General features: G+C 45.5%; 3 protein-coding genes across 3 annotated transcripts; 2 read left to right on the forward strand and 1 right to left on the reverse strand.

Moving 5' to 3' along the window:
- The first annotated feature begins 2361 nt into the window (after window positions 1-2361).
- On the forward strand, window positions 2362-5682 carry ptpdc1b (protein tyrosine phosphatase domain containing 1b). Its single transcript, XM_068753447.1, has 9 exons — window positions 2362-2407; window positions 2762-2927; window positions 3064-3144; window positions 3243-3361; window positions 3439-3576; window positions 3683-4716; window positions 5084-5266; window positions 5348-5458; window positions 5548-5682. Exons 1-9 carry the CDS (start codon window positions 2362-2364, stop codon window positions 5680-5682), a joined length of 2013 nt encoding a protein of 670 aa, XP_068609548.1.
- Window positions 5683-5760: 78 nt separating this feature from the next.
- Window positions 5761-9046, reverse strand: fbxw12 (F-box and WD repeat domain containing 12). The gene is made up of 10 exons (XM_068748391.1): window positions 8948-9046; window positions 8597-8634; window positions 8340-8500; window positions 8126-8250; window positions 7700-7909; window positions 7466-7621; window positions 7158-7365; window positions 6808-6989; window positions 6599-6729; window positions 5761-6491 (listed from the first exon to the last, which is right to left on the reverse strand). The coding sequence occupies exons 1-10, from the start codon at window positions 9044-9046 to the stop codon at window positions 6380-6382; spliced, it is 1422 nt and encodes a 473-aa protein (XP_068604492.1). The 3' UTR covers window positions 5761-6379.
- Window positions 9047-10079: 1033 nt separating this feature from the next.
- Window positions 10080-15719, forward strand: LOC137904245 (protein Wnt-7a). Its single transcript, XM_068748404.1, has 4 exons — window positions 10080-10150; window positions 10682-10908; window positions 13165-13436; window positions 15237-15719. The coding sequence occupies exons 1-4, from the start codon at window positions 10080-10082 to the stop codon at window positions 15717-15719; spliced, it is 1053 nt and encodes a 350-aa protein (XP_068604505.1).
- Window positions 15720-20641: the final 4922 nt, after the last annotated feature.

Here is a 20641-nt window from a genome sequence, read left to right on the forward strand (position 1 = left end):
CTCCGCCATCGAAACGCAAGGAACGGACAGACGCGACCGCCCAGTAGCTCGTACCGTGCATATCTGCTGCCACCTGTCGAAATGTTTGATTAACTCAGGTGTATTTAAGAGATGAGAGTTAGTCTCAGACTCTAAGGTGCGCTCGTGCGTAATTACGCACAGCTGATACGGTCTTCGCGCAGCGAAAATCTACGTTGCGCACAAAAAAAAAAATACAACCTAAATTGAAAATTAAATAAACACGTAAAAATCCATTCTGTGCTATTTTCCACTGAGTCAGTGAGTGTCCGGTGACTGGCTGCTCCGGCTAATGATGAGATTCACATGTTTTTACGCAGCTAATAGACGCCATTGTGATCGGAGTTCCAGGACTCTCGCGGGACCACAGTACACACATCCTTTGCTTGTTGATTTTATCTGTTTTATTTGTTGATGTTTATCGCTTGTTTTTATGTTATTTATTTTTATTGTGCACTTTGAGATTTGCTTTCAAATGTAAAGTGCGTTTAAAATAAAATTTATTATTATGATGTTGCTCAAAGTTGTCCAAGGGACTGCTCAGGGAGTTTGTGTGTTTGCTCAGACGCATGAAAAATTAGAGGGAACATTGGACTAACTTATAACTAAAGATCTAATGAAGGGCCTGAAATTACACTTCCCTATCTCTAATTTAATTACATTGCCATTACTTTTTTTAAATGCTTTTAATTTTGTTCATAAATCCAGCATGGCCTATCAGATACTACATTTCATGAAGACTGCAGATAATGGCATTAATTAATACTGTGAGGTTTTCAGTTGAAAAGTATAAATTAAATGTAAATATAGTAAATTGATTACAAAATTTTAAAATCTATAAAATAGATGAGTGAAAACACACACTGTATTAATAATGACCATGTATGCTACGATGCTACCATTTGCTGTACAATCATGAAGTAAAAAAACAGCTATAATAAAAACAAAATTATTGAATAAGAATAAACATGCCATAATCCACAGATTTAGGGTGAAGCAAAAATGAAAAGGATTCAGTCATTTTATTGTTGCCTTGACGGCATGTACATACATTTTAGAATTGCATTCGCATCATTGGCTTGGTGTTCCCTTCAAATGCTGTTCAGTAATCAGTAACCTAAATGCAACCAGCTTTAGCGGGGTAGAAGGTGAGCTAATCAGATTTTATCTACTTGCTATGTCATTAAGCGCTCACCATTTGTAGCAGTGACAAACACCAGTGGCATACACCTGCACATTATTGAGGGAATTTAATATAGACATTATCAGAGTTTTTGAATAGTTGGAAAGTTTATTTTTACTAATGATAACTTGAGCATTAACAGACAGAATCACAATAAATGATTCCATATGATAACGTTCCAACAGAAGGCAGTAGTGATGTACAAGCAGCAGGAGATTTTATTGAGGAGTGGGTGCTCTCTTTTATACCTGTGTAATAAGATTACCAGTAGTAGTCTAATCCAGGAGGAGTCAGGAATAGCCTTACTCCCCCCCAGGGCAGAAGACAGGAGTCTGTGTATTAGAAAGGGTGCATTTTTTTGCATCATTCACATCACATTCTTAAGTTTTTCTCGGACTTCATCTGTCATCCTGATGAGATACGTTGCTGAACGCGAAGGATTGAACAGGATCTTTTGGGTACTTGCCTTGTTTAACCCCAAGGCAGAGATAATCTGGGACAAATCAAATCAACCAAAGGCACAAGCAGGACTGACTTTCCACGGAGGTGGAGCAGGAATGATGTCAGAGCTGTGAAGGCTGGTGTCGGTACAGTTCAAAAATGCCGCTATGACAATATTGCTTTCTGGGATTGTGGTTGCAAGCATCTCGCCTCAATTACAGGTAAATGAGTTTTTCTTTGGCTTGTGTACTCAGATTTAGAATCACTTTCCTTTTTAGATAATTCAAAGGTAATTGTTTTGCGCCTTGGTCCCAAGGATGGATGGGGAATTTTGTATGCATGGTGTACTACAGAGGCAAAGCGTCTATGCAAGAATATCAGCCTGCCAATCCTTTAAACTGGATTATGTGCGCTTATCATTTGAGTATGATTCATAATATTGATCTCTGATCCAAATGGGGTTTTGTCAGTGGTTCTCTCTAACTTGTCTTCGGCCAAATTGATCACTCTGCATCAAACTGAGACTTACAACAGTCCAAAATAATGCAATCCTGAGCAGTGGTTATTTATGAGATGCCATTTTGCCCGGGTTTAAATACTTTATATCAGATTGATTGTTAGTCTTATATCATGAACTATTGACAGGATCAGGAAGGTATAATATGATGTAACCATGTAGATTTCCGTGTATGCAGGCCCTGCTATGACTGACTGTTACTATGACATTCCATACAAACACAAGAGGCGCAGCTCTGATGGAATACAGTAAGTAGTAACAGTAGCTGGTCAGATCCTAAACTGTTCCAGTAGAATTGCTACTAATATTTCTGATGTCATGCTCTGATAATAAACTTACTTTGTCAGACAAAGATCAGACGCCACTAACTGAGTGCCCTCCACTGATGATCTTAATTATTCAGGTGTTAAGAACAACCTACTTTTGTTGGAGTCCACGTGCTTACTGTCTACTCTGCTTAGGACCTTAGATCCCAGTTAAAAAAACAAACAGTTTTTTACTATGTCAAAGGAAAAAAATACAATAAATGGATCACTTACTCATAATATTCTATTTATATCTCATATCTAAATGATGTTTTCTTTCTCCTATACTAACTCCAGTCAGAGCCCCCAGAGCGAATTACACAATAGTAGGAGAAGCAATACGTTATGTCATCCCTGGACATATGCAATGCTCAATCGTCTGTGGAGGTCAATTCTGCAAATACGACAACCCGAGTTACTGGAGCGACGACCATCAGGCCATTAAAGGCCTCTACTCATCCTGGTAAGCATTCCCACTCAGTAACTGGAACAGAACAATTCTCGGATTATCTGTTTTAGTAGAACGTCCTTGTATTTGGACTAATAGGTAAATGGATTAATATACGGTGGTCTCACTTATTCCTCCCTTTTGTTTCCAGGGTTACGGATCATCTTCTGGCTATGTCCAGACCCTCAACAGAAATCATTGAGAAGTATGACATCATTGATCAATTCAGAAGGTATACACACATCTTTATTTGAAGATCAACCAGCAGCGTCCGGCCAAAGAAGCTTACTAAAATCTCTGTTGTGTGTGTGTGTGTGTGTTTATCACAAGGAATGGTATTAAAACAGTGATAAACCTTCAGATACCTGGTGAGCACGCCAGCTGTGGAAACCCTCTGGAACCAGAGAGCGGCTTTTCATACCGCCCAGATGTCTTCATGGAAAACAACAGTATGTGCTTCATGCACGAAGCCATTACTAATTCTACACTGTTGTTGCATCTAACTCAAAGCATATTACCATTTCAGTTTATTTCTACAATTTTGGCTGGAGCGACAACGGAGTAGCCAACCTTACCACTGTTTTGGACATGGTGAAGGTCATGGCCTTCGCACTGCAGGAGGGAAAGATAGCGGTCCACTGCCATGCTGGTCTCGGAAGAACAGGTGTTATACTAAAAAAAGATGCTTAATTAAGTGTTATAAAGTGGATCGGTCTTTTATTTGTCCATCATTGCACACAATGAAGGGGTTCTCCTTGTTTCCCCTCCAGGTGTGCTTTTGGCATGTTTCCTGGCGTACGCTACCAGGATGACGGCTAACCAGGCGATTTTATTTGTGCGTGCCAAACGTCCCAATTCCATTCAGACCAGGAGTCAGCTACGTTGTGTCAGAGAGTTTGTCCAGTTCCTCGGCCCTTTGAGGAGTGTGTTTTCCTGCGCTGAGCCTCGCTCCAACCCGGTAACCCTGTCCCAATACCTGAACCGCCAGAGACACATCCTGCATGGCAACGAGAGGAAAGAGCTGAAGCACATACCAAAGCTTGTCGAGCTGGTCTCAAAGTTGTTGTTGGACATTGCGGAGAATCGAGAGGTGATTGAGGAAGACATTCTGGAGGCTCCTGATATTCATGACATAGAGATGACGCTCAGCATTATTGAGCAGATGGGCCCCGAGTTTTTAACAAAGGAGCCTCGCTTACCAGGTGCTCCCACCTTACCTAGACATTTCAACGAGCCACCCATTTTCTACCATCGCAAAAGTCTGAGCTACAGCGAGTCAGATTTGAGACGGCTGGGCTCGCAGCTCAACCTGCTCACACAATCTCTTGGCCCTCTGTACCAAAGTGACGCTCAAATGCCCGTTTCTCCATATGAACCCGCGCTCCCTGCAACCCAATGTCAACTTTGCAATAGCAGCACGTCTGACATCTCACCTGGCTTAGCAGGTTCACTCTGGCAGCTCAAGAATTTAAAAACAGTCAGAGATGAAGCGTTTCTTTTGGAGAAAATAAAGCAGAAAACCCTCCACCGTAGTGAGTCAATGGGAACCAGTCAACATGTCAACAAAAAGGATAGCATGTTGTCCAGGTGGAAGACGGAGAGGAGGGGAAAGTTAGCCATGAACGGTCGAAAGAAAGACCAAGATCGCAAAGACGTACAATCGGTGAGATCAGAGGTGCCCTTCATCACCTTGCAGTCAGAGCTGTCCCTGGATGCCAAGAGGCTGCTTGTGGCTCAGGCCCTAGCAGTGGACCTTTGTCTTGATGGGGAGGAAGAACACATAACCAAAGTCTTGGCCTGGCAGGTAACTGACCCGTAGCAGTAATGTGGTGGTACTTACATGGCATGCATGTAGAAATGCATCAAAAATGATGTGAATGCTTGAATTTGTCTTTTAATAAGACTAACAACATGTTTAAATATTTTAAGTTGACAAAACAACCCACCGACACAAAAACACACACACACACACACACACACACATCTGATCCACGACATCCAAATACCAATCACTAAAGAATCTTGGCTTGGTGACCTTCATGCCAAGAATAATCGTAAAGACGTTAGAAATAGATCAAAACTCAGGATGGAGCTGCTATAACGGACGTTATGGTGGTAGTAAGACACCACAGACCGGATCAGTCACACAACAGGGTCGGACATGTGTGCAGGCGGAATTAAACCAAGGCGGGGGCTGGGAAAGGCTGTGTACGGAGCGGGATCCCTTCATCCTCACTGGCCTCATGTGGGCATGGCTGGAGCAGCTTAAAGAGCCGGTCATCTCCGCCCAGGCAGCCGAAGCCCTGAATCCTGACAACTGCGACGCTCAAACTGTCCTCAGTACACTTGACCAGGTGAGTGCATACTTTAAACCACATCAATATTAATAGATTTCCATTAGTTGCCAATGGACTATTAATTTGATCTCTTCCCAGGCCACTAAGGAAACATTAATGTGCATACTAGACTGCATGGCTCATATGCTGAGGATACCAGCAGAGGTTGAGAAAGCCTTCCTGAATCGTACGATCAAAGCTTTCACCTGGGTGAGGAACCAATACCAGCCGATCATGATTCGATTATCATGACTTGGATTTGTCTTAACAACTTCAGAATGTTTTCTGTCTTTGAACAGACGGAATCCGCCTCAGAAGATGGAACCAAATTCTATAAGTCCATGACTACAGTCCTGCAGAGTGTCCTTGAAGACATGAGATGCATGCTGATGGAAGCCGATAAGATCTCGACCGCTCTTTTCACTTTACCTTAGGTACTGGAAGTACATAAATCGCTTATGCGGATGGTACTTCCACGGGAAAGAATGAAATAGAAAAGAACGCATTTGTGCCTTGTTGGTAACATGTTTAATATTTCCATACTGCTTTGGTGAATGTGTGATAAATACCGACTTCCATGTTTGTTATTGCCACTTCGTCCATGCATGCCTGTATGTAACACCTCAGTAGTGAATGGAAGAAACACAGTAAATACATGTGATAACACACTTTGCCTTAAGACTGGTCACGCCCACATCTGAGGAACAATTCAAAATGGAGTCCTTCCTTCTGGTGGGTCTTTGTGCAAACAGCTTGCAAATCTCTTTTCCGTCACTCGGGAGGTGAAGATTAAGATTTAAGATTAAGATCAACTTTCATTGTCATTGGTGTTATACACTTTTTACACTGCAAACACACATTTACGTCCGAGTACAAGGGCCCGTAGACTCAACCACACACATATATGCATAGGGGCCCCAGAGCATGCGGAGAAGGCATAGGGTGAAGGTGCCGCCATGATCGGCGCACCTGAAGCAATTGGGGGGGGGGGGGGGGGCGGTGCCTTGCTCAAGAGCACCTCAGGGTAAAACTGGCCCCCCTCCAGCCACCAGCGCACATTCCTCATTCCGTCTGGGCTGGGACCTGAACCGGTGGACCCTCCGCTTCCCAACCCACTGAGCCACTGCCGCCCTACTTTTGGGCGGACAGACGGAAGGAATAGGCTTTCAAAACGTCGTTTCCCATTATTCCTTCTGCTACGGCAACAATGCTGGAGTAGTCACAGGCGACGTGAGTCAACCCTCTACAACACAAAGCGTAAAAAGATTCGGGTTTGACTGCCAGGAAAGATGCACAGAGAACCACCACGTTCCACCAGAGCCGCAAACTGGAGCCTGCAGCTTAAAGTACCTGAACATTGTGTGAGAGCCTCCCAGCAAGTGGTATCGGCTCTCCAGGATCATCCCACGGTCTCTGTCCTTCCTCCATGTCATCACTCGTAAGGAGAGGTCCTCAGACGCTGTCACCACACGGAGGCTGTCCTGCAAACGCGCAAAACGTCTTACTTTGACTCTTTTCATACAGATGCTTTGTTGTACGGCACAGAGAAAAGGGCCTACCGCAAATAGCGACGTGATGCTCATGGTGTGATCTTTAAAGCTCGCAAGCAGAGCTCCATTCAGAGAATACACCCAGAGTTCCTGGTCGGCCGCCAGCACGAGGCGGTTGCTGCCGCTCGCCTTCAAAAACAACTGGCGGGGCACGACTTTCAGCGTGAAGGGGAAGGACGCCATCAGCTTGACTGAGATGCGAACACAAACACACATCATCCAGGGGAGGAAGAAACTACAAAATGGCACACGGGTCCACTTTAGCATTGCCTGTGGCGGCAGCTAGCCAATAACTAAAGATGTTTCAATGTCCCCTATAAAGCACAATGAAATGAATCTGTGCTGATTCCACTCCCCACCTTGGATCTCTGACTTGGACTTGGACCTTTTAATGCCTAGATCGAAAACATAGAGGACTTTCTCTTGCGTGTCTTCGTTGTTGACAACGGCCAGTCTGGCCGGCTGCGTCGGTACGAACACAGCCGCACTGGAGCCTCCGATTGGCATGGAAAGGCGCAAAGGCTCTCCGTCCTCGGACGGAGAGGTCAAACTCTCGGTGCAAATAGCCTGCCGACATGACAACGACAGAAATCTACATCATTCATGGTTTCCAATGCTCTTATTTTTCCTCGTGTTTTAAACAGAGGCAAACGACACCGGAACACACCGTAGCATCATGACCATCAGTGGACGCAGCCACCATCAGTCTCCTGTCCGGAGAAATCAGGAGTATGTTGACTGCAGAGTCTCCCACCATCACGCTCGACTTTTCAGTCAAACTGGTATCAGCCAGCGTACACAGAGATCCTCTTCCATCTGCCACCTGGAAGAGAACACATGCGCCTTTAACTTAACGTTTCATTCGTGTGTATTCGATCCCGGTAATTCTACGTTCGCTTACACTCAGAAACCAATTGTCGTCGACATTGTACTGCAGCAACGTAAAGGGAAGGAGCCCTGCAGCAGGGAAGGAGCCCAACTCCTGGCCAGTCTGGCCATTCCAGGTCTTGATGAGGCCCGTGAATTCTACTGTGATCACAACTTCACGCCGCTTGTCGCTTACAATCCCAAACAAAGGCTTCTGCTCGGGACTGCACCAGAGGAGTTCACCCTGACAGAAGAACATGTGGAACATCGTAGAAATGGTTTGACGAGAGCCTCTTTACGAAATCAGTGAGAAAGTCATAAAATGGCAGAAGAGAAAAGAATCACAATAAATTCTCACAATAAATGAAAAAAATAATAATATGTGGATTCAAATAAAATCAAAGCGTGCATCCTGTATGACTGGCAAAGCAGGGTGACATGCTGAAGGTGCTGAACTGACACTCTGGATGTTCCACGCTCGGACGGTACCGCCGGTGCAGGCGCTGCAGACTGTCGCGCTGACGCCCCAGAGGTGAGGCAGCTGAGCCGAATTCTCCCGCAGGTACGTCAACCCCTTCACCTTTCCTGGTGCGTCAGATACGAAGATGAGAGACATAATGAAACTAGAAAAGCACAAACCTCCGCTGAGAGAGAGAGAGAGAGAGAGCGCAAACCTCGGTGTCCTCTGAGGCTTTTGCAGGTGTAACCTCCAGTCCGGCCCTTCGTCATCTTTCTCTCCAGGTGAGAACGTTGCAGGAAGTATTTTTTCCATGAGTGATTGACACTTTGAAAGGCGGCGAGGTCGCAAAACGTCCAGTGCTGCAAACACAACCTCCTGAAAAGACCGCAGAATTTGTTGTGTGGCGATGATTTAGTTTGAAAGTGCATAATTCACTCTAAAACTAACGTGGAATTAAAAGCAGAGACGCACCTCCATAACCAGGGAGTCTCCGCGGCTTCGTGCCAGCCCTAAAAGCAGACCTCTCGCCGTTATCAGACATCGAGGGAATTAAATATTCGCTGCTCATTTTATTTACTTAAAGAGGACATACTATAACACTTTTAACACTTTTCTCATGTTTCTGCACGACTATTTTGGTGGTTTCGACAGACTACAGGCCTCAGAGAGCAGCATCTGTTTCCTATTGCGACCAAAGACTGTCACAGATATTTCATATCGGTGTCTGACTCTGGGAACTGCGTTAACTTTTGTGGAAAAAGGGTATAATATGTCTCCTTTAAATCCTAACTCCTTCCTGCAAGTCGCGCGCACGCGCCTTACCTTACACGCACTGGAAGCATTGATTAAATCTTCCTCTGGAAGGAATGTAAAAATGTGGATGAGGCAGTCACCGATCAAATGCTGGGGGTGAAGATCCATACCGGTATCGATAATGTGACACCCACTTTACAAACACGCACAAACACGCACCTCGGTTTGTGTTACTGGATCAAGGAAGCTACGGAAAGAATGAAGGGACAGTGGGTGTTTCCTGAAGCTTTCCAATGCAGTGCCTCACTTTGGCCACTCGATGGCGCAATTATAAAAGGTTGGCGATCCTGAGACTGACTCGCACAAAGCAGGCTGCGCGCACAAGGCGCGTTATAAAACGGAGGGGCGGATCAATTCAGCTTTTGAATAACAAGCCAAATAATCATAATTAATACTTTATTCGTGTTTTTTTCCCCACCATCTATTTCCTGTCACAGTTTTCGCTTTTTAGGTCATAATTTACCAAATTATAAGAAAATGATGAAATCGTTCTGTCCTTTATTCTGTTGTCTAACCGTTTTTTTTTTTTTTTACGTATTTCTTTTTGTCTGGAAAAGAAGAAATGTTTTTCAATGAAGGGGAATTGGTAATATCGGCGTGCAAATAAGTTTATGACCACATTTTGTTGATGCCCATCCCATTCAAGGTGAACCCTCTCTCTCTCTCTCTCTCTCTCTGAGTGCGTGCCTGTTTGCGAGTGTAGTTGCGTTTGTGCGTGCGTGTGCCGATGCATGTGTGTGTGTGTTGAGATTCCGCTCTGGCGGGATTCTTCAGCAGGGCCCCATGTCTCCTGTGAACACGCCCCAGATAGATGAGCCAGATATAAAGCCGAGACCTGCGGGTAGCAGAGGAACTGTGAGAGAGAGAGATAATCGCACTTGCTCACCCCAAGGGTTACCTGTGACACCCCTCGCAATGACAAGAGGGCCAGACGAGAGGGGCTGCGCGTAAAAGGAGTTTGGATGATACCATAGCCGACAATTTATAGGCTAGAAGTTTCAGAGCGTGTTCCATTTTTCATGCTTTTCGTCATTTTGGAGTTCCTCTGGAGTTACCTGTGCTGTGATCGATCGGAGCATCAGCGATCCGAGTTATTCATCAGCTACAAAATCGTTGCATGAAACTGTGAGCGGGGGCCGCAATGAGTCGGAGAACACGACGCTGGATTTTAAGAGTTCTACTTTGTCTAGGAATTGTTTATTTGAAAATCGGGTGAGCCGAAACTTATTTGACTTCTCATTAGGTCTGAAGGTGATTCTGGCCTGAGCCTCCAATAACATCCGCCTGTTGTTTGTTTCAAAAGAGAGCGCTTTATTCAGGAGTTATTCTGTGGAAGAGCGCACACTTTACGCAGCCAGTGCCGTGACGCACGCGTCACTTTATTCTATCTTTAAAGGTCGGTGAAGCTCATGTTGGAATAAAAAAGTGAAAGCATCTGCAATCTGAACAAAGACCACGTGATTATGTTTTAGTGGCGCATCTTCCAGATGTGTAAAATAATATTTTAGAGGGGGCTAACTTCATTTTCTGCTGTTAAAAGGTAATAACCCTGAAAAAAAAAACTTTCTCAAGCTGTGGCTCTCAGATATATTTTATAAAACAAACATTGGAAATGCACTTGATTTAAAAGCCCGGAAAACTACACCAACCCTCTAAAAGAATATTGTAATATTAGAATGGAAAAATGTATATATGAATGAATGGCTCCATGTTCCTCACTTTACATCCACCATCAATTCACAGTGGCTTCTCGTCGGTGGTGGCCCTCGGTGCGAGCATAATCTGTAACAAGATCCCCGGTTTGGCCCCCAGACAACGGATTATCTGCCAGAGTCGCCCCGATGCCATTATCGTCATCGGAGAGGGAGCCCAAATGGGCATCAACGAGTGTCAATTTCAGTTCAAAAACGGGCGCTGGAACTGCTCGGCGCTTGGGGAGAGGACAGTCTTCGGAAAAGAGTTGAAAGTGGGTATGTTGCTGTCTGTTAACGTTTGTTTACAACCTGAAATATTTGTCATTTATTTTCTTTTGCCCGACAGTACATTTATATGTATTTTGCATAAAATTTACTTTTAGCATTTATGTTTTTATTTGTGAATGATAAAGAACCTGCAGTTTTAACAAATTCAATTGCAGTATAAAAATGCGTCGAGAAGTAACGATGACCGGGTGCCTTTGGGTAAATACAGGAACGCATCTAATTGCAATCATTTTCACCCTGGAGGGCATCCGTTGTATTTATAGGAAGTAACAGGCGTCCTTGATCTCCACTCGAACCCTGCACCAGACAAATGTCTTCTGCACATAACAGATCACCTGGCCTGCATGACTTCATCCTCGTAATAAGGCTCATCCCTTGAGGAGCCAGTGTCATTTACACCGGGCCTAGATCCGCTGTGCGCTTTTCTTTGAGCGTGCATAAAAGGTATCCGAAGCCAGCACTGTAACAAAGCTCTCGTGAATGTTTGCAGCCTTTCCTTTCAGCCCAGCAGAGTCTCTGGAGACACATTTTCATTGGTCTTTACACCGTCCAGCGATGGGTGCTGTGGCTCTCGACGCAAGGATGCAGCTCTTTCCACGGGTATAAGTTACAGCGGGGCAAAGCCAAGAGGAAAGCAAGACCTGAAAGTGCCAAGTTAGAGAAACCGATTGAGATCCACGGTACGACTGTTGAGAGAAAAGTCTCGTTAGGGGATGCTACAATTTGAGCTGGAGGATTCGTGGCCTGCCTGTTCTGCACTGGACTGATAAGGTGGACTGGAGGCTGTTAGATATTGAGAATAGCAGGGAGGACAAGGTTTAATGAAATATAATGATTTTCTTTTGACACCTTGATGGCTATAACCAGTGAATAAGGACTTTGATAGCTATGTGAGATGGAATCTCATCTTGCCTGCTGCTGTTGGAAGGAAAGGATTATTTCTTTTATGCTGCTGAGATGAAAACAGCAGTGCCTGAATGAGTGGTTCTTAGCTCATCTTGGTCTGCGTGTTTCCAAGACAGGACTTTAACCCCAGGGCTCGGACAGCCGTATCAAATAGATCGGCCTCACCGGTCAGATTAGCTCGGACGGCCATTGTCGGTGGCTTGGCCCGGGTGGAGCGGCGGAGCCTGCAGTTCTTTAAACCAAAGGAGGAGTGATCAGTGAACTGACATATTGTTTATGGGTATCGCAAGGTGCATCAGCTTTGAGCCATTTTTGGCCACGGGCATGTTTGCGCGTGAACTTCAGGGCTAATATGAGGCCAGGTCCATACGAAGGGCCGGAGAGGAGATGTGAACAATGACCTCGCACATTTAGTTCAACTTACACAATGGTTCTGGATCTTCCGCCTCTCATTACAAGGCTATAAAAAATTCATACCATCGTTTGCGGTGAACTTGTGCACTCAGAAATGCAAGGGGGGGGAAATGAACGAGGTTGCAGTCAGAACCGGCTGACTGCACCGACACGCCTTCGTCTTTGGCTCTGCGCCCATCAAAGCTGTAAAAACGTCCATATAATTGATGCCTCAATATGAGCTTTTTTTTTTTTATTATTGAATGGCGAGGGAACGCATCCAAGATGTTTAGCGAAAACATGGCAGCTTCTCACCCTGAGCGTCGGGAGGTGGTGGCATGAAGAAGAAAACCGTGACGTTTGTCTTCAACAAAGACGTTTTCATGCAAATATCATGGATGAGGACTAACGGGACTAATCTGAGATTAAAGTGCATAAACATACGGTCACTGCTTGGTTGCATCATGCATTATAAGATACGCTAGACCTTCTCTTTATCTCGCCCCGTTATTTGACTCATTATCTTTGGATAGAGATCTGTTGCAACAGATTAAGCTTTAGTTATTTGTCGATATTTCCGTGTGTGTGTGTGTAAATGATTTGTTCGCTGGATGTGGCTGAGATAACAGCAGGATGAAGATTCTGCCAGCACCTTATGAGTTTACACAGATTGTGACAGTTTCTGAGCAGATCAATAGCCCCTCCTTGGCGACAACCCTCTTATTCATGCTTCTTTGTTGACTGTACCACCAAGCAATCATTTTGGTTCATGGGCAGGACAGTTTCCAGGCCAAGTTTCAACACACTGCAGCCCTTGAGTGATATGTCAATAAGACTGTGACGTAAGCGCACAGCCGAAAAGTAACCTCCTTTTCTTTAAAGGAGAAGAAACGTTTTGGAAAAACTCATAATGCATTCATTTTGCTCATCCCCCCCTCCACCCAGGCAGTAAAGAGGCCGCATTCACCTACGCCATCATTGCAGCGGGGGTGGCCCACGCCATTACGGCCGCCTGCACGCAGGGGAACCTCAGCGACTGCAGCTGTGACAAGGAGAAGCAGGGCTTCTACAGCGTAGACCACGGCTGGAAGTGGGGAGGCTGCTCGGCGGATATCAGCTACGGCCTGGGCTTCTCCAAAGTGTTCATCGATGCTCGGGAGGTCAAACAGAACGCCAGGACACTCATGAACCTCCATAACAACGAGGTGGGGCGCAAGGTAAGTGGGAAAGGATGGGACAACGATTCTCTTTTTCTCATTTCCAAATGCAAATAGAAGAACCAGGGAATATTTGAAGACAACGTGTGACGGTGAGCCAGTGTTTAGCTCAGGCTGACCACAGTAGCTGCTAACGGGCCCTGAAACGATGCGGTGCAGGTGAACCCTGCCAAAGATCTGGAGGGGAGCCAAGATGGAACAAGCAGTGGAATAAAGGGCTGCTTTTAGGGAAATAGTTGTCTAAGTGGCAGGGTTTGATTACAACCCAGATCTCTGTCCTGCAAACAGATTGACACTGTACAAGAAGGCCTTCGCACAGTCCCCTCATGGCTCCACTGCCGGGACAGGATATTTGTTACCGTCATGTAAATCCACACCCACAATTTCTGTAACATCATAAACCCGCAGTGGGTGTGATGTGGTTGTACGTGCACCACGGGGGGGTGTTTGCTGCTTGGATGGATCCTACGCTTCTCTGTTGCTGATGAAGCGAGTGCACAGATGGACGCCGCGCCGTAATCCACGCTGTTAACAGGCGTGAAAGTCAAAAGCCCGCTTAGTATGCGATGCACTTGGCAACGATCAATTATTAATGCGCTTTTCTGTTGCTATTTGCTTCAAAGCGGAAAACGGGAGACAACAATCAGGACCGACAGGAAGGAGAGGACGGTTTTCGAGATGCGTTGATCTGTTTATTTGACGGCTTTGTGCATGCACGGCTGCAGAGCTCTGCAGCGCGTCAGCGAGTCTCCAGCGAGTCTCCAGCGAGTCTGCAAGGTTTAGAGACCGAGTGGAGTGACGTGCCAAACGGTTAAAGCGAAGTAGGAGTTTGTAAAAAAAAAAAAAAGAAAGGCGCTGCTTTGTTTTTCGACGTCTCCCTGTGCCAGAAGAGACTGATTCTCACAACCGACACGTCCGTCCCCACACTGGGTTGAAAAGCCTCCTCCCACACAAAAGGTGCCTACTAGATCATTTTCTACGTGCGTTTCAGGACCCCAAATTCAAATAGGCTTATGTAGACAGCTAAATTGTAAATGGCCCCTCTGTTGTGATCGTCAGCCCCCCCCCCCCCCCCTCTGTTATTTATGCTAATCAAAAGCAATGACACTGGGCAGGAGCGCCGCTCACAGCTCCCTGGTCGAAGACGTCCAAACAAAAGCTGTCACAAGTGTTGGTCACAGAAGAACTGATGGATTAGGGAGTTGAAGCCAAAGGGTTTTTTGCTCGGGGGGGGGGGGGGGGCAGAAAGCTGTTTTTTCAGCTCTTGTTCACACGTCTGTATGTGTGTTTTATCGTCGCAGTAGACTTGCCAAGAGCACAGCGGCGTAAATATCCCGCTTGCGAGCTCAGGGACCGTATTGCCAGCCAGACTCGCAGCATTTTAGCATGCGGAAGTCGCCGTTGACCTTGTCGCTGAAGAAAATTCCAGTTTCAGTTAATGGCACTTCTCATTGTCATCAGTTTAGGCTTTGGTGGTAATCCCAGCCACTCAGCCACCTTGTACGGCCACTCTTGACGTTTGTGGGTGGTGTGTGGTAACTGCACACACAGAGCCTGAAACCGGATACATTATTCTGGCTTCTGTGTGTACGGTATCATGCAGTGATGCGGTGGGGCTGTATATAACCCTCCTCTGTCATGTTGTTATTAACTTCCCTTAAAGCACATTATTTGAAATGTAAGCGGTAGCAGTTTGAATCACAAACTTTGTGCAGGAAACAAAAAAGATGTGGAATCGTCACCGGTGCGTTTTTACCCTTCCTGATTATCACTGCATTATTCAATTGTTTTTGTGTATAGATCTTGGAGAAGAACATGCAACTGGAATGCAAGTGTCACGGTGTCTCTGGCTCCTGCACAACCAAAACCTGCTGGACTACACTTCCCAAGTTCCGTGAGCTTGGCTACATTCTCAAGGAAAAATATGCCCAAGCGGTGCACGTGGAACCGGTCAAAGCCAGCCGCAACAAACGCCCCAAGTTCCTCAAGATCAAGAAGCCTTACTCTTACCGGAAGCCCATGGATACGGACCTGGTGTACATAGACAAGTCGCCCAACTACTGCGAGGCAGACCTGATGACGGGGAGCCTGGGCACGCAGGGCAGAGTGTGCAACAAGACTATGATGCAGCACATCAGCGGTTGCGACCTGATGTGCTGCGGCCGGGGATACAACACACACCAGTACTCCCGGGTCTGGCAGTGCAACTGCAAGTTCCTGTGGTGCTGCTACGTGAAATGCAACACCTGCAGCGAGAGGACAGAGGTGTACACATGCAAATGAGACTATTTATTGGATGGCAATGTGGACGTTTGTGCGTGCAGGATGAGATTTGTAGGCTCATGTCTTTGTTGCTGTGTTTTCATGGACAAATGGAATCATTCAACTTTTACAAGAAGGCTGTTATAACAGTTTTTTTTTCCCTCCACGCATTGAGGAACTACTACTGTAGAAGACGGGGCATCGCGATCCTTTTGCACACAAAGCTCTTCGACCCTCTTCTTGGACTGTTTGCCGGGGTGCAACGTGGAAACAGCGTGAAGAAATGCTGTCAAGAGAAAACTTGTACTGTGCCAGGAGGGGGGCTGGGTGGCCACAGTGTGAGTCAGCATAGCCAAATGTCGGGACTCTAAGCTAAACGGACACGTTCTGGCAAGGACATTTATTTTTTTTCCCCCAATAAATATGGTGGATGCGTTTCCTGGGGCGGGACACGCCGCCGTAGATTTTACAAATGATGCAGCCATTTGGAATATTTAACACACTGTATTAAGAGAATGGATATAATTAATATTAATTTATTCTATAAAAAGTGCAGACTGCTGATTTTATCCTTTATGGATCAAAAGTAACTAAATGTTGAGAGATTTTAATGTATTAAGGCAAAGCAAACATGGCAACGCACTGGAACGACGTATCGTGTTTTAGGACAACGTTCCAGATGAAACCGCTGCCAGCTACTTCCTGACCTTCTGACCCCCCCGGGAGTTTGCCTTCCTTCTGTTCGCTGCTAGTCTTGAGCATCCCTCTCGTTGAGGTAGAAGGCTACACGCACTACTGACTGCCTGTAATGGCATTGCTTACTTCAAGCCAAGTTCAGCTAACGAGGTTTATCCACTGGTCAAAAACGCAGTCACATTTTCAACCTTTGTTAAATATTGGTTAATAGAGTATATTTTGTAAAAGCCTATTTTTATATGAAAGCCTTTATTTATATCTTTTTGCATTTTCAATGTGGCGTTCTGACCCTGGCACCTGTTTTTAAACCCCTGTGAAAGAAAAACGCTGATATGTGTAAATGGAATCCCTGCTGTCACTGCCATAGTTGCATCATGTAAGTGATAGGAAATCTGTGTCTGTGTCCTAACGTCTGTGTTTACTGCATTTCACGACTACTATTGATGGAATACAGGAAAAGAATAACACTAATTACAGCATGATTTCCATTATTTCTTCCATATGTATCAATACTGCCAGATCGGGACGAAAGACAAGGCAAAGGATGGAGAGTCGCCTTAGCTTTGCCATCATTTTAAAGAACAAATCAGACTGGTACAGCGGTTGTTGGCTGGAAATGGCATTAAAATCAACCGAATTCATCTGTTAGAGACAGTATTTATTATTTCCAGGGAACACAAAGGGGAATCTCTACTAATGGCAGCTTAATTGTCATCGTAAAGTCATAAAACAAGGATACAAATTCAGAACTATATGGCTACTATGGCAGTAAATCGGCCTTCAAAGACTTCATCCTGCCGGTCTAATGTGTGCGATACTCGGCCACAGAAAGAGAGACATCCTTTGAGAGGGAAAAGTTATTCAGGATTAATTGAGGGCCCGTCTTGCAGACTGGGAAGCAATTGAATGTGTCAGAGGAGAGAAGTGTTTGTGCTCTAATGGCAGGGTACCGGTGTAATTGATGAGACTGCTTGGGCAGACTGTCACGGAGATGACTTGCTCAGTTTGTTGGGGGGGAGTGGGAGCTTGTCAGGTGATAGATGACCTGCACATCTGCTTCATTCACTCCTAGGGCACTAGTTGCTACAACAACTCCAATGCAGCAGAGAAAATGCATTGCAGTCTCCAAGAGAGGCCACCGGCGTGTCAGGGAAATGTTAACGACGCTTAAGCCCGCAGTCGTTACAGATTCCACTCTCCTCGGCCTGGAAGTGGATGAGAGTGGAATCTGTAAGTGTTGATGGAAAACCTGCTCCCATAGCCTCCTGGGATTGACAAATGCAGCCTGCAAAGGTGTATTTTAGAACAATTCCACATCTGCATTTGTCTTGTAAACCTGCCGACCCCCCCCCCCCCCCCCCCTTATTTTCCCCTCAGCCTATTAAAAAAAAAAAAAAGAATTCACATGAGGATTCAGACATAATTTACTGTAGATTAGCTGTACCGTTTTTCCTCTGGCGGCGATAATCTGCCTAGAATAAAGAGAAAAGGGCGTGGCGGGGATAATGACAGAGCCTGTTGTGCATGTCTGACAAAAGGTTCTAACTTTCATAGCATTGGTGCCGAAGACTCGCACAGAAGAGAAGCCAGCTGCTCAAAAAGCTCTGGTTAAACATAAACTAGGGTTTTGTGAGCATGATGCACAAAGGAAACACTTGACTCTCACAAGTCCTTTATTTGTGCCACTTATTTGTGTTTGATTTGCAGGAATATAACATTTGTACAAGGACAAAATTGCACGTTGGCTTTGCATGGGGTGTTTTAAGGTTACATGGTGCCTTTGTTTTTTTTGTTTTTTAAACTAATGGGAGATTAATCTTGATGATTCACACCATCAAAGCCCGTTTGGTGCTATAATTTACGGTACGTGCCTTTTAATAAAAGCAACGATTCACCAATGAGGTTTGGCTACTGTTCCAGGTAATCCACCTGCAGTGTTTCCCAGTCAGGTGCAAAACCACCACACAAACGCCACAGCCACTGCATCCACGCTGAGTCACATGCGCAAAATACCACCTTCTTTGATATCACAACTTAAGTCAGACAACCTCCAGGATCACCGAGATGCTAATTATACTCTTAGCCGTGTTTCTCCATAAACAAGACCGGGCCTATATCCAAGATGTTCTGAGGTGTAATATGCATGTCGTGCTGAGAGGGGTGTGTTACCCTTTGGAGTACTGTTTATGAAACACACACAAACACAAACACAAACACAAACACTCACCTGTCGTCTGTCACCATAGTCGGAAATAGGTGGTTGCGGATTTATGGCTGGTAGTTTGTTTGGCTCGGCATCCCGTGCCACCGAACCTGTGACCTGTGACCTGTTGCATGAGGGTGGCGCCAGCCAGCAAATACGGTCCCCCCCAAAAACTTTTACGCATCATAATTAGACTAAATTTAGACACTTTTCTAATAGTTGCTAGAGTCCCTGATTCGGGCTGCAGCTACAGTTGACACTGCTTCACGCAGTCTTGCTGATTTTGCTCCTTTTCTCGTCTCGATAAAAGCTCTCCAGAGAATTAGAACTCAAACAGAGCATCTTGTGTTTACTCGCCCCCCCCCCCCCCGAACAAAACCTGCGATGACTAAAAATATGCCACCAGTGGAGAAGGAAATGACTCACGCAGTAGCCGTTAAAATGGTTAAATCATACATTTCACAGGGTGTGTGTTTGTGTGTGTTTGTGAGCCACTCCATTTCAACAGCTTCCAACATTTCACTCAAGCGAGTGGACGGCACTAAAGACAATAATTTGAAGGAGTGTGTGTGTGGGGGGGGGGGGGGGGAGAAAATTCTCTCCCCCCTTTGCTCTCTCTAATCATAAATCTTCTCACACATGATTACGTGTCATACTTTTGTTTTGCCTCTGGTTGAGACATGCACAAGCACCTGAGCGCCACGCAGTAAATTGCAGAGCACAAGGTTGTCTTTATGTGATTCCAGAGATACTGTACGGACGCGGAGCTCATTCATGCACTCACTTAACAGCTCGAGACTCCGTGATGGAAGCCAGAGATAGCCGACAATATCCACTCCCCACAAGGGAGATACACAACGGCTTGGCCCTCGCAGGGTCTATCGCACTTCCCATGGTCTATCTGATTTTACAAGTAAACACAATGGTAAAATAGCTTCCAGCTATTGTCAGGGGCATTAAGGTAAGAGCACAGCCTCGGCTCTTTGGGGGGAGAGTTTGAAGGAGCCATTTACATTGATTTTGAGTCAACATACCAGCCTGCTTAACCCGCCTTTGGAAGCTTTGGAAATATGTAATCATGAAAGATGAATGCATGTGAGAAATGGGATAATGAGAGCTGCGAATAAGCGTGCTAAATGCCGCCTTTGATGCTGTGCAGAGTTCTTCAAATGATCTGAGCGTCCCATATGATACTTGTCCTTCTTTAGAGCAGGGCTATGGAGGGCCCTCATACCTGTCCACCGCCCTCCTAAAGACGTCACCTGAGCTGAGCTTACAGTAATCCTCTGACATCTCTGGCGCCCCCACTCAGGATGTTTGGAGCAAAAACACAAAACTCACTACGACCCCATAAGACCCAGAGACGATTAAGGGAGATATCAGCGCTCTTCCTCCGGCCAGTCCGGCCCTCCAGCCAGATTCTCAGCCCGGCAGCCCCGAAAAGGACAGCGGTTTCCTCGTCATGATTTGATTACTTATTAGTTCGTTATTCACCACAGTCACACTTGGGAGGCTTTCACTCCTCCCCTGCTGGTCACAAAACCTTTTCTTCACCTCACCTCAACAAGACAAACTTAAAACAAGCACAGGAACAGCCACACAAGTCTGGAAACACAGCGATGCACGAGTGCATTCGTTTTTATATTTGGTTAATGTGTCTCGATTCCGAATTCCTTCCATTGTCAACAAGAGAAAAGCGAGTTCCGAGGAGGTAAACATTCTGCATGTACTTTACTGATGGTGTCATATCTTCCACGCTGCCGTCTCCTGGCTGAACAGTACAGAGGGAGTTGCAATGAATTCTCTCCTCTCGCATCTTGTAACCTGTCCAGACACGCTCCTGAACGTATCATTGCAGAAAGCTATGAAACAATTTGAGCTGATGCTGCCAGTTTAAATAACTTAACAGTGTGGTCAGAGCTATTATATCATTAATCTCCCCCCCCCCTGCAGTCGTGTTTTGCCAAGATATGGAAACACCTCACCTTCAACCCAAAAGAGGTAAAGGGATACCTTAAAGTACTTCTTTTGATATGTATCCTGC

The sequence above is a fragment of the Brachionichthys hirsutus genome, chromosome 2 (genome assembly GCF_040956055.1).
Source record: "Brachionichthys hirsutus isolate HB-005 chromosome 2, CSIRO-AGI_Bhir_v1, whole genome shotgun sequence".
NCBI classification, from domain to species: domain Eukaryota; kingdom Metazoa; phylum Chordata; class Actinopteri; order Lophiiformes; family Brachionichthyidae; genus Brachionichthys; species Brachionichthys hirsutus.